Here is a 15750-nt window from a genome sequence, read left to right on the forward strand (position 1 = left end):
TTATATTATATACAATATACATTTATAATTCAATACATACATTTATTTACCAAGTATAATCATATTAATAATACTTTTCAATAAATGAATGATTTAATGTAGAAATTATAGCTTTATCATTTGATAAATAAATAAAAAAGCATTTATATTTTATATCAGAAATATCAACTGTGAAGTTTTTTGATAAAACAATAGGATTTACTGTATGTAAGCCAATAATTGAAGATACAATTGGCTCAGTAAAAAGAGAGGAAGAATCCAAAAATTTTTGTACAATTAACTTGAAGCCTAATTCATGTTGTGGCTTAATAATATTGTTAACAATCACAAAATCGCTGTTCTTTAACATAATATATTTGTCCCGTTTATTATTAATATTAATAGTTACTTTCAATTCTTTTATGAAAATTTTTTCAAATAATCTATCAGCAAGACAAAAATAAGGCGAAGGTGTTATGTTTATAATCTCTTTAACAATTACAATAGGATCGAGTACAATATCATTTAAACAAACAACATTGATAATATTAATATATTAAATGCAAGCAAAAATTTAGGTTTATACTAATGTATTTTATGTACAATCTAAACAAAAACAAAAAATAATGTATCCTTTAAAGTTTAAACCAATCAGTTAAAATATTACTTATTTTACAGTCTTTTGTAAAAAACTAAATAAAAATATAGTTATGTATTAGAAGTTATTAATTTTGTTTTTCCCTATGAAGTCTTGTGTTAGCACGTCTCAACCATTCAGCAATTTCTACTTCTATATCTGAATTGGTTATATTGTTTTTAGAATTTTCTTTAACAACTTCTTTAAACAAAAAAATAAATAAATAATTGATAAACTGATTATTACGTCACCAAATAACAATATTTGATTTCAGAAATTATAAAATTACTTGTTAATATTTTGATTAATTCAGTATCTCCCATTTTAGTGATAATATTCTTTCCACGACCAATCATGGTACATTTTCCTGCATATTCATTTGTTAACATTTTAGACAATGATCTAACTATATGTTCCTTGCCATCCCTACCACCAATTGATCGAATAAAAAACTTCTACAATAAAATAATGAATATATAATTTGTTATACCAATAGACATGTTATTGTGTTTATATGTGAAAACAAATTATTTACCAGTTTTGAGTCAAAGCTATGTTCGTTCAATATACAAGATTCAACTAATAACAATCCTTCAGGGTTAGTTATTGGAAATTTGGATAAAAATGGTTCATCTAATAATGCAGATTTATCTTCGGTGTTTTTAGATAAAATATTTTCTATATTTGCTATTTTTATCAAAATTCTATTCAACATCATTTTTATGGTTGGATCTATATTATTTATATAGAATAAAATATTAAAACATAACATTTATAACATATAATATACATATTATAACATATATTAGGTATATAAATATATTGTTTGAAGCAAAGGTTGATAAAAAATTTAGTTTAAGTTAGTTAGGTTGTATTAAAAACTTAAAATTATAATTAGGGTTCAGAATTTAATGTACTAAAAAACATTGAAACATAAAGAAATTATTTTTTCAACACTAATATTATAAAATTAATTATTATTATTTATTACCATTATCTTGTTGAAGATTAATCTCATTGAATGTATCATTTAATTTTCTTGGCTAAAACATTTATGTGAATTAAGGAAGATTTAGTTATTAAAAACAAGTTGTAAATTTATATGCTAAAGATTTTTCTACGTTTAGATTGGTTCATAAAAATACAAAATATAATGGTAGGTTGTAATGGAATTAATTTACAACATAAGACATAAATACCTGGAGTGAAATGTCTGACGTTGAGCACACATTTTTAGTTTGATTTGATGTTGTTGGCATCAACTCTGTGTAATCTTCTTGCCTTAATTCTACACCAACTGTTTGTGAATAACTTGTTGAAGCTATTGCACCTTCCGGTGTAACTGGTACAGGTACAGGTAATGGATAATTTGTAGATGAAGCCATTACTTCAAAATAATTACCTAAATACAATTATTTAAATTAAAACTAATGACATTTACAGATAAAAGAAATTAAATTGTAAACAATTACCATCCGAATCATTGCTTTGATCTGATATATTATCAAATAGAGATTTATTTTTCATAGCAGACACCTTTTTAATTCTTTTGGGCTTTGAGGCTTCATATTCTTCAATTTCAGTCTCTGTTGTGGATTTTTCAATTTCGACCTGTTGGTACCATGCTTTTCTAAAATTATCTGTGAAATAAATCAAATAATTTTTTTAAGAGTTAATTAATGGCTTTTTTTACAATTGTTTACAAATAAATACTAGCTAATTAAGTATTAAATTTGTTTTCATAAGTTCTTACCAAAAGTTTTGTTCCCACCATGGACTTTAACCTTGTACTTAGTCCATGTATAATCAGGCTCTTCTGCCATTTGTAGGACATCACTATCCACTTTGCCAGGTGGCCAGTAGCAAAACTGAGGATCAGTTAGAGTTAGCCAATTTATTGGTACTACACTATATTCCCTGTAATCAGGGAATAAGACAACCACCCACTTTGGAGAAACCTATAGAAGTAGATACCAGATATTGTTATGTTATTATATATTGAGTAAAGAGGATATCATCACACTGTTTGTTTTTTCCCTCTGGCCACACCCAACATAAACAGAGCACAGCTACGCAGAACTATTTTCTTTGTTTTTGAGTAATCTTAGATTAAAATCACACATTACAAAAATGATAGAGAATAATATTTTTGATGGTATGACATAAGTAAAAATGCGTTTTTATATTTTATGTGAACCTTCATTAATTCGCCATTTTCATTAATCCGGCAGTAACGTGGTCTAATAACTGTCGGATTACTGAGATTCTACTGTAATTAACATATTATATATATAATTAATATATGTATTTAATAAAATTATATAAGCATTTTGTCTTTTTATAATACAAATTAGCCCCTCCTATTTCATATTTCTAGATCCGACTCTATAAAAAAATGATTGTAGGTGCAAGCATTTTAGGTATCTAAGTTGCGCATGAGTGCCATGAGTCCGAGAAAAAAAACAAATATTGTACTGACATCCACTTAATAACAAAAACTACAAAACGTACCTATCAAGTTAATAAATAAAAAATATTTTAAAGTAAAACATACCTTTCTTTTATTATCGGCCATAATAAAATATGAATTTCGATGGCTCGATGCGGTTGTTGAATTGAAACAGTATAAAATAGTATAAAATACTAAAAAGTGCCGTATGCGTGTTGTAGCATAAGACAAACAAACTAGTCAGACGTACAGGACATAATGAAAATCTTGACGATTATATTATTGTCGATTACTTATATTGTTGAGTTAGTGTATGATAACATAAATAACAACATTATATAAATATAAAATATGGATATACGGTTTATTATGGACCATGTATACGGGTATCGGGGTATTACCCAAAAATTGGGAAACAATATCGCCGCGCTACGTCTAATTATAACAAGAGCCCTTCGATAACGCTGCCGGGACGTTCCATGTATACCAGATTTTTCGGAACTATAAACAGCACACAAAAACATCTATGGTACGTTACATGTGGTACTTCATTGTTTATAAATTTGTATAGCACACAAAAACAAACCGGTGATATCGCGCTTATGTTACAAAGCAACGTTAATCATGAAACACTATAATAACGTCCCCAAAACGTTATGAAACACATTGTGCACAGTGGGATTCTATCCAATCACACTTATGAACTTGGTTTATATGACTCTTCTCCTTGTACTTACACTACACTTAACTGAAAGCATCGCGATCTTTCTCATACATTCTTAATCTGTCCCTCTTTTAAGTACTTACAAGCATATAATTTTGTTCAGTTACCTGACATTTTCTAACATCCCCTCGACCTCTTTTCTATACTCAACATTAAATCTGTAGCGGTCATCAAAAATATAATTAATTTCGTATTGGAAACTGGTTTCGTTATTTAATATTGTATTTATGTTTTTGTTTTCTATCTTTCTATATTGTCATAATTTGGTATAACTATTAACTAAAATAATTGCCAAGCTGTTATAATCACTGACTAAATGTTAATCAAATAAATAATAATAATAATAAAACACTTTAATGTATCCACATCAAAACGAATGTCACTGAAAACAACATGTTATGTAGAAAGTATCGATTTTCAATACTTATTTAATTTTTGAAAAACATTAAAATAAATAGGAATAAGACGCAATGTCCAAAAAAAGAGACCTTAAGAATAATACTTATTTCTATAATTTTTAACTGCCACCATTGACCGACTAAACAACCGTGTGGACGAGTTTTTACAACTGTTGTCCGAATCTCTAATATAATACAAGTTTACCTACGTCACGTTAAACAGTAATATTGCATATTCGCATGTATCAATAGAATATAATGTATAAAGGTACCTATGCAAAATATGCTTAGGCCTTTAACGACAAATTTTATGACGTATTCGTAAATATTTTTAACGTCCGATTGTTATGGGTAAATGCATACTGTACCTTTAATATTAATATGTATACTTATATGTCTGAAACATAACATTTTCGTCGTAAAGATTTGACAAAAGATAGAAGTAGATTGCCAGCAAAACATTAATGACTCAAAGATTCTTCATTCCAACCGCACTATTATAATAAATATTACAATTCAATATGGGCACATAAAACAGCAACACAATTCAGCGTCAAATTGTTTACAACATGAGGTGAGATTTGAGATACTTTTTAAAAATTTGGTATATAAATAAATATAATGAATTGCATCGAGTTGTTAAAAATCAGTCTCGAATCAAGAAATAATTAAACGCGACTGCAGAAATGATGTTAAAATTCATACATTATTACTGTTAACTAATATTAGTACTTAGTAGTTACCTATTACTTTGACTTTAATTCAAATTATACAATTGATAAATAATGTATAATATATTATAGAACGAATATTAATATTATGTTTTATTATAGACTGTTGTATTAAATTTAATTTGTTGTGGGTGATTGTAAAACTAAAATTCACTTGTCATACATTATATATGACGTAATTATCGACTTATTTTGAATAACACTCAAGACGTTAGTTTTCCGGTAAGACCTACCTTAATTTTTTTTTGTCGCATCACGAACAACGACTAAAATTTATTTTGACAATCCTATGTTTCCGCGTTTGGTTATGGTAAACAATAATTGAGACACTGCAGACAAGAGGCATGCAGACCATTATGACTATTTCACGATAATGTTATACAATTTATATACACATATTTAACTTCAAGTATCTTTTATTCAAAATAACGCATAGAATACGATACTATACTACCATTGAAAACACATTTTTTATGTTATCATTTTTATTAGTTTAACAATGGTTATTACCGTTAAATATATGTATATTTTAATATATTTATTATTATTAATAATAATAATACTATATTGTGTAAACTGGCTGAGCAATTTTGTCTTACTATATATTGTTATAATCTGAGACTTATGAATACATTTTAATAAATATTTATGTGGGAAACGACTGTAAATACACTTTATTATCATCGATATAAGAACGTCGAGTTTCATGAAACATGACGTGTTGTTATAATATAATATATAGTATATGTTGCTCATTGAAAAGAGATGAGATAATATATTTAAAATTATGGTAACTTACATATTTATTGTATCTGTATCGACTATGGCAGAGGCGTTGTGAACAATTTTCAGCCCGTGGGAGCAGACTGTTTTATTAACTGAAAATAAAAATTATTATAATACAGCATTATAACACATTTATAATAAAGGTATATTTAAAATATGTGTACCTATGTGTGTGTGTACAATATTTATTGTGTTTTCGTGCAAGTAAAATATTGTAAAATTTCAAATGTTATTATATTAATACTAAGCTGTTCAACGTAAGTTTGTGTTATATATCGATTGTTAACATGTAAAGAATAATATTGATGACCACGCATTTGTATTATAGTGATATTACTATTGCACATGAAATTAAAAAATATATATATTTCGAATTAATGAGATTAATATTACAATTTATAGTTCACTATTTGTAAAACATTTCGGTGGCGATTACCCTATTTATTTATTTTGAAGAAGGATGTCATCATTGGCACTGTAGCCTTATTTTTAACGACTTTGAAAGTCACAATCAGAATTTATACATCGAAACACAATTTTATACTCGCTACTTCAATATCACTATTACATACAATTCATGGTACCTAACTTATCCTGACCTAACTTACCACATTTTACTAGTTGTTTAATTACCAGCTTCAGTTTATTGTAACGAGAGCGCGGTTGTAGTACAATGAATTCGGTAGCTTAACTAATAGATGATAAATGTTACACGATCGATCATTATATCAATCGTTATCAGTACAAACTTTTTGCATACTAGTTTGCGCAATCATTTTTCGAATAATATAGTTATATACGATAAGCTTTTTTTATACTTCTTCAAACTATATTATGTTAAGTATAATCATTAATGTATATGATTTAAGTCTTATAATATTGTTATTGGAAGAAAAGTATATAGTTTTTAATAAATAATCTACTATTTTATTAGACCTATTGCTTATGGTAATTAATACATAAAACTATAAAAGTGAGATTGAAAGAATCTACTGATGCGACATCTAAAAGTTTCGTTTCAATATCCATACAATATAATATATATACCTGAAAAAAATCATTAATTAAATCGATTACACAATTTCAAAACAATTCTTATAAAATGTTACGTACTATGTACTCGTAATTTATGTTTCCTTATATGTGCATAGTATGTATAATATTAGTCATTAGCAATTATAGATTGTATATTTATATATTATACTACAGGATGATTATTTCATAACAGAGGTGAACATTCATATTATTTTAAAAACTATCAAATTTTGATTTGTAGATATCTAATTTTATATTTTCTTGTAGTCTGAAACAAATGACTTTTCTAAAACTGTTGACACATAAATATTACAAATATTGAACGAATAGTTCTTTTTTAATAATCATTTCAAGTTTATAGATAAGCTGAGTGGTGTACCATACATTTCACGAGGTACCCCTTACCACTTAACTTTTCTTATCTAAACTTGAAATTCTCAATCATTAAAAGCTATATTATTGAATACCTAAATAAATTTTAAACCATAATTGTTTTTTTTTAATTTTCTATTACTGAATTAAGAAACATGTAGATTGTTATTTAAAATCAAAATTTGTTTATCGTATCATCAAAAAATATAACAGTGAAAAAAAATGATGACAATATAAAAAATAAAATGTTGCCGATTAAAAAAAAAAAAATTTAAAAAGGTAATATTTTTAAAATATTGAAGTTTTCTACTAAAATAAACCCTCTGTATACACAAATCATAAGATATATTTAAAAAGTTCCTTACGTAAGATCATTCTTTTTTATTGGATTATAAATATTTATATAGGTAATAAGTATAATTGCAATATTATTATTTAACAAATGTCTCTCAGTAGTTATTAACAATATACATTTATTATTATTTCATATTTAAAGAACATACTATATTCAATGTAGACTGAGAACAAAAGTCATAAATCCTGTCAAAATAAATCAACAACAATAATAATTATTACTTCTCCTTTGTTTTAATTAATATTTTATTTCATAAAGTCTATACGTTATTGTCTAATTAAAATTATTGTAACTAATATTATTATAATAATATATTTTAATTTTAAGTGAATTATATAGAAATCCTTCACAAATATAAACTGATTTGCATTGTAGGCTTTTTAAGTAAATATTTATGAAAATACTACCGTTATATTGACATTTTTTATTAGAATTGCACAATAATATTATTCATCATTCTTGTGAAATCTCATGTTGGTTAAACATACTTTTTATTTTAGACACGGGACTATTTCAACAAGAAAATATTATACTACAGTACATTAACTGTGAGTACACCCAAACATAATTCCGTTGTACTTTATTATATATTTACATCACTTGTACTTAATCAGACCTAATATTTTAAAATTATTATTTTTAATTTTGTTACAATTACGTTATTGGAAAATTCGTAATCTATTTAAAATCCTGACTGTTTACCCATTTTAACAATAAACTACATTATTATTTATTTTATTATGGAGTGAAATATTATTTAGTGCATCCGTCAAATTTCATATTGTTATTTTCTACAAAAACTTTCCATTATATAAAATGAATATTTATAGAGAATTCTATTTTGTTATTTACCTTAATTATACATTTTAAAATGGATTACTTTTATGAGTATAATGTATATACAATATATATTGAATATATATATATATGTATATACATATACTGATATAATATATATTGATAAAAAAATGTATTATAATAATATTTATAAAAGAATAAAATTTCCAGATTTTAAAATGCTGAATCAAATTATTTGGTATATCACAGAACTCATAAGTTATCAAGCAAATTCAAAACACAAAAAATGTAATTATACTGTTTATTTATAAAACAGTAAAATATGATCTGATATTAAAAAATTTGAAACACTATACCCCTAATAATATATGCTTTAGGATACATCAATCAGAATCAATCGGAGTATATTAATATTGTTAATATCGTTTTCAATAGTTTTAAACCTATATGGCTATATACAATCGATCATTTGAATAAGATTAGGTGACATAACGTAAAACATATGTTTATGCTTTCAAGGGCAACATTATTGTCGAATAATATCGTATCATTATGAATTTAATTTAATGAACTATAATATTATATTATTATGATTAAAAATATTTTTTTTTTTTTGACCATAAGCCAAAAAATATTTTTGACCATCGTATTAAATTAATGCGAAATAGCATGACAAAAATATTACTTAGGTACATTTATTATAAATTATTATAATTATTTTATTTATTATTAAATTCGTGGACTTATATTAAATTCAATGGAAACAATTTGGTGATGTTTCTTTCTTGATCTTATTTTCAAAATTTACAGGGAACTTTGTTCCTAAAAGGATATGTCATAATATATTATTATAATATGACTTTATGTATTATTAACGAGTTGGTGCAGGTTAATAGGATACCACTCCCGCATAATATCGTTTTAATGTTAGGGAGATTTAATCTATTATAAAACTTTAAGTTATGAACATAATTTATGTTTTCACTTTAATTTACTACAAGATTTCAATTTTCCGTTAAGTAATGCATATGTTACCTATTAAAATATAAAAATGCTCATAATAAATTATCTTAAAAATTAAAATATTGTACAAAACTGACGTACACATTACACGTAACAAATAATTTTCTTACATTTAATTTAGCCAATTTAGGTTAGGTTAATTAAACTCTAATATTAAAGTTGTTATACATAAAAATGGTTTTACTGAACACAAATTTGCCGCATGTTGTATGATTACAAGATGGCGAAAACATGGGCGGGTGTGGCTTCGTCTTAAAGTATTTACTAACAAATATAAATGTATCGTCTTTTAAAACGAAAACAAATAAATTTGACTTTATAAACTATATAGGTTTTTCATGTAAAATTTGAATTCAATTTCAACTTATAAGTTGTTATGTATTGCTGACCGCCGATGAAATAAAGACTGCGAATTTTCAGTTCAACCCACTAGAAAATTTTGCAGTCATAAATTATCACCTTTATTTTATGTAATATGGTAAGACATGAATAATATTATATTATAGCAACTGGTTAATATAATATTTTTATTCTTTAACTCTTTCTCGTATCCTTTTTGTAAATAAATTACAATATTTAGAAAGTGTACAGATAATATATAATATACTTATAAATAAAATAATAATTTATTTAAATTTGATGAAAAATAATCTAGGATACATACTCATATTTTCCTTTTTGGTAAAGCTAGTTTATATTTTATTATTATAGTAATAATACTGAATACAAAATATGTTGTAAATAAAAGTTACTAAACTTAAAACTCAATAAAAATATCTTTAAGGTTGTTTAAATTATCTTGAAGTTTATTGATATAATATACATAATAGCCTTCTATTTTAAATTAACACTCATTTATATAATCGCACTTTTTTAACACTTCCTCAAAAAATGTACGCAACAAAAATAGTTATAAAAACAGAATTCTATCTTTAAAAGCTACTATAAAGATAGAGTACACCAATATCTTTCAATGTTTCTCAATTTTAAACCTATCTTTTCTGAGTAGAAAAAAGTGATAAATTCATACTTTACTGGTCAGAAATTATTGAAAACTTGTATAGATTTACTAGATTGTAACCTGTAAGATCAAATTTAATAAATGTTATTTGCAGGCATTTTTTTTTGCAGTTGTATGCTTGCATAATATTTTCTGCAGGTCAAACAGTCAAATAAATTATTATCAAAAAAAAAACTATAATTTAACGTGATATGATCATCAAAAATGCAATGTTGACAAAATTATCGTATTTTTATATTCTTTCGACAAATAATGTATATTAGTGTTCTCGTATATAAATATGAGAAACATAATCAAAAATTATGAATTTTTAAAAAATAATTATTGTAGTAATATATAGTACAATCAATTAAATAAATAAATAAATAAATAAATAATTAAAGTTAATTTTGTTTAAATTAAAATTCACATGTAAAACAAATAAACATTAGCCGACAAAGCCATAAACATTTTCAATTGAATCACAATAATGCAAAAATTAATGTCATGAAACATTGGACTGTGTGGATATATATATAAATATATGTATTGATTTATAATATACATAGTATATATCTTATCGATAAGTGATTATTAAGAATCTACTTCGTTTATCAATAACAATAATATGTATGCATTTTTCTCAAACTAATTTAATTAATGATTTTAATTACATAAAAATTAAATAAGTAACATCGGATCAGTATAATATAAAAACGTTTAAAATTATACTCAGAAAAAATACAAATGCAATGGCATAACCAGGAATTTTAATTTGAGCATCCTACTCTCTCGTTCGCCAGGCTTTTTTGTCTGTACAATTCCAAAATAATAGATGAAAAAAATTGTTATAGTAAAAATAATAGGTCTTTCTTTTAATAATGCATAATATTATATAGTGTTAAAAACTATAATAATACAAATAAAAACACAAGTGGTAATATTATTCAGTTATACAAATTATTTATTAAATTGTTTTGGGGATAAAAATTGTCCCTTACTGTCTTACTCATTTATGAATACGCCACTGATAAAAACGGTTTCAACGAATAACAAATACATGGCGCAACTATATAAACAATAATTGCAATAACCGACAAGTTTGTTACAAGTGAATAACAAATAACAATAATTTTTAAGTCACTAATATTGTTAAGAATATTAAGAGCAATGTTTTATAATTAAAAAAAAATTATGAATGTATACAAGGACTGACATAATAATACTATCCGGACTGCAATGTGTAATTGTAAATATTTTACCAACCGTTTTATATGGGATACTGTCAACTGTTAAGTATACTTATTATATAATCAAGACACTCAATGTGTTAAAAATATTTCTTATATAAACTAAAAGAAAAAAGAAAAGTATACGTACAAGTACAAAATACAATTTGAAAAATTATTTAAATAATGTTCGTGACATTCTATAACTACGCATATCTTTTATACATTTCTAAACATTTTATTGATGATATTATAGTGACATTTAAAATCAATACGTTTTTTGATGCAATATTTTTTTAAATAATTAAAATCATTCAAATTGTTTTAGTTTTTAAAAATTGTAAACTTAAATAGACACGCTGGAAAATGTGTTCAAACAATTCACTATTCCATATATAGCCTAGCACAAATATAATATTATATTTATAGTGAATATTAAGTCTTACAAATTAAGGATACATAATATTATGTTTAGTATGAAGTTTGTCTTCAAATCTGTTATCCAAAGAAAAAATGATGATAATATAATATAGTCGAGAATTTGAGAAACAATAAACCAATAACAATGATTAAACTTGCCTAAACTGATACATAATATATTATTACAAGACATTTGTAGGGTGATAATCCAAAAAGTACTATTTCTAAAATTGACAAAATTAAGTTATATATTGATTTTTATAAAGAAAAATGTGGACTACAATCTATCATTATATTTTGTCTAAATGTACTATTTCTTAAAATGAATCAAAATAAAATACATGAATCGCAACACATTATTTACAATCACAAAAGTAAAACAAAAGTAACTTTTGCCCATATTAAATAAAATTTATTTGAAAAAAAAATGGAGCAAAATGCACTATTTCTCACATTATTAAGAGATAGATAATGGGATTTAATAAAATAATTAAATTCACATAACTTACTATTGTCATTGTTTATTTTAAATTTGTATAAAACAGTAATTAAATTATAAATAAATGTTGTACAGACTAATTATTTTCATTTATTTGTATATTATGATATTTTATCAGTTTATAATAAAATCATCAAGTCTTTAATTTTATTATTATTGATAATAAATTGATGAGTTGTCAAAAATACAATCTTTTGCGCATTATTCTATAATTCCACTAACAACATACTAAAAAAGTAAGTTTTACTTTAACTTTTATCTATTAAAAAACTTAATTCTGTAATATCTGCAGAACGTATTATTTTATCGAAATGGTACGTTTTAGCACAAACAATAATTTTAAATGTTCCATTTTGCCTATAAAACTATAACATTACTTATGAGTTGTGAGATTTAAAAAAAAAAATGTTTATTTTAAAATATTATACATTTTTTTAGTATAATTACCATATATCTATAATAGTTCAATCATCCTTAATCCATTAATACTGTAAAAATTGGAATTTGGTACATCATAATAAAACTGTAGTTATGTAGTCAACTATAGTAGAGATTTTTTAACATAATTTTAAATTTTTTATCAGTCGTTAATCATTATTCAATAGGTATCATATTATTGTCATTTTCATATCTATACATGTATAATTAATATTAGTGAGTAATATAGAGTTTACCTACCAATTATCATGTAAAGTGTTCATATATCATCTATAACTATTATATTATATCGTATTCGTATTATTTATATGACGATATTTTCCCATATACCTATTTGAAACGCCCAAATCCGAAAACTTCGTTCGCTGTTATATACGATATACCTACCTCAATAACTGCTACGATGCAACCAACATGGCAACTAATCGAAATGATATCATAAACAACAAAGTCTCACGGATGTCATGGCGTGGTATATTTTCATTTTTAAATATAATTAATGTAATATTAACAATTGTCGAAACATTGTACCTACAACCGGCCGTCATAATAATAACATATAATAGTACACAATAGTCATGTAAAAAGTAAAATCACAGAAAAGGTACAAAATAATTAAGCTTCAGCAAATGTTTCAGAACAATGGAATATGATATAATATTATGACAATGTGTTCTTTCTTATGGAACAAATTATATAAATATATATATATATATATATATATATCAGAATATCCGAGAAAACTTCATGGTTGTTGGTCGTTATCGTAAAAAATTGTTGGTGGTCAAAATTAACCTAACTAAAAGTATGCTATTACAAATAATTAAAATGTTAAAAATAAATTATTACTTATCAAATATTTTTAAGGTATACTTATAGTTGTATTGTGTCATTGTACTAAATTGCTGAACATATGTCAAACATGTTTTAATCGAGTATCGTTTTATAACGATTTGTTTTTTCTTGTTTTTGTGTGTATTTGCCATCCTATTTTGAAGATAAAAAATTAGTTTCAATCTTCAACATTAAATGTGGTGTCTATTAGCAAATTAAATCTAGTTGATATTTTAAGGAAACAAAAAATGTCCAGTACTTACGATAAAAAAAAATGAAAACTAAAAAAATAGTTGAAGATATTTAGACAAAATTGGATACTTACACGATTAAAAAATATCGATTTTTTTCAAACAATTTTAGTTTTTTGTTGTAATTACAAACAATATTAATCGAAAAGCTTAAAACATTGCACTATTAATATAAAGGTAATGTTTTTGAATTATAATAAAATAATTAACATCGATATTTATCGTTTAAATAAGTAAATTCGTCTAAATTTTAACATTTGTAAAAAATAATTTTGTACTTCTAAGAAATCTTGTATTAAATTTTCAAAACTTAGGTTTAAAACAAATTTATATGAACTTTCAACTACAAAATATGTTGCAATATTTTGCAATTTTTATGAATTTTATTAAAATTATTACTTTAATTTGAATTGTTTAACTAAAAAGTATAAAACGTACTTGGGTTTTAAATTTAATTATTCTTTTAAACTCCATATAAAAATAGCAATATAATAATATCATTTTAATATATATGGTGACAACCATTAAAATAATATTATAAAAATAAAAATAAATATAATCTGGTACTCACCTAATCTAAGACTGACTTAGAAAAAAAATACCATAAACCACATTTTCTAATCAATGAAGTACAACTTTAAATAAGAAAACAAGATATACTGAATTTTTAAAATTAAATATTATTTTAGCCAAGTATACACACTACACAGCAATCATTATAAACAATGTTATAAATAAATTAAGTTAAAAAAAATATTATACTAAAATATTAATTTGAGACTAGAACACGACCATTACTACTAATTATATTTAATAACACGACAACAAGTAAATATAACATTTTTGATACATTATAAAGTATTATACTACTGCAGTAGTGCAGTACTATTGTATCGACACTGGTGCAAGTATAATATTAGCGTGCAACTGCAGTACATCAATAAATTAGATCAAAAATATAATATTTGAATAAAATTAATGTAAATTATAATGTTTTATTGCAGTAGGGTGCACACTGTCGATACGCGTACCCATTTGGTCACGTAAATATTATTAAAATATTCTTTACATAGTTATCATAGTATACCGTCATGCCGACAATGTTATGGCTATGATACTACACCGTGTTTAAAATGTGGTAGCCACAGTCGATAACTTCGTGTTTTTGCCACGGATGATGATTTTCTTACTGATGTACGATCGTAATTAATCGATGTAAGAGGAAATACGTGATATTATTGGTAATTTTTTTATTTGCAAATAAATATTCTCAACATTATTTATATGCCTATGCGGAAATACAGCCGCACGAGTATCTGCGAATATATTATCATTATAAAAATAGAATCAATACGAGGGTAATTAACATAATAACATTTATGAGTATAAAATATATTTGGTTCAAATAATGAATATGTATTATATTTTAATAATAACAACATTGTCGTTATTTTTCCACCATAACATGTCTTTGTTTCAGAATATTAACCAGCACGATATTTTGCCTATAACAGGAGCCGTGATATGATGTAAAATACCAGACATGTCTACGTCACGTAACATGCATAATCATTTTCAGAAAAATATAACATAGTTATTGCTTTTAAATAGACCGATTTTTCATAAAAATCAAACATTCATAAAATTTTAAATTTCTGTAGAAAAAAATTACTGTTCTAAGACATAATTTAATATAAACATAAGGATATTGAATTTAAACTAATCGCTTGGTAAATTAATCATATTTTTACTTCGAGATTTCTCATAAATATTTAAATACCAATTAAAAAAT

The 15750-nt window shown here is 24.3% G+C and overlaps 2 protein-coding genes across 3 annotated transcripts in view; both read right to left on the reverse strand.

Annotated features, from left to right (window-relative positions):
• Positions 1-6329, reverse strand: part of LOC132930870 (facilitated trehalose transporter Tret1-like) — a 59248-nt gene extending 52919 nt beyond the window's left edge. Inside the window, exons 1-2 of one of the 2 annotated variants that reach the window (XM_060996967.1) lie at positions 6313-6329; positions 5718-5796 (exon numbers count right to left, since the gene is read on the reverse strand). The gene's annotated coding sequence lies outside the window, so the exon portion shown is untranslated. Of the gene's footprint in view, positions 1-5717; positions 5797-6312 lie in introns of those variants that run through there. The other variant, XM_060996966.1, reaches the window with a different exon arrangement.
• On the reverse strand, positions 107-4843 carry LOC132929717 (uncharacterized). Its single transcript, XM_060995246.1, has 8 exons — positions 3171-4843; positions 2370-2574; positions 2089-2256; positions 1816-2018; positions 1608-1659; positions 1152-1348; positions 906-1071; positions 107-817 (listed from the first exon to the last, which is right to left on the reverse strand). Exons 1-8 carry the CDS (start codon positions 3189-3191, stop codon positions 705-707), a joined length of 1125 nt encoding a protein of 374 aa, XP_060851229.1. The 5' UTR covers positions 3192-4843; the 3' UTR covers positions 107-704.
• Positions 6330-15750: the final 9421 nt, after the last annotated feature.

The sequence above is a fragment of the Rhopalosiphum padi genome, chromosome 4, assembly GCF_020882245.1.
Source record: "Rhopalosiphum padi isolate XX-2018 chromosome 4, ASM2088224v1, whole genome shotgun sequence".
Taxonomy (NCBI): domain Eukaryota; kingdom Metazoa; phylum Arthropoda; class Insecta; order Hemiptera; family Aphididae; genus Rhopalosiphum; species Rhopalosiphum padi.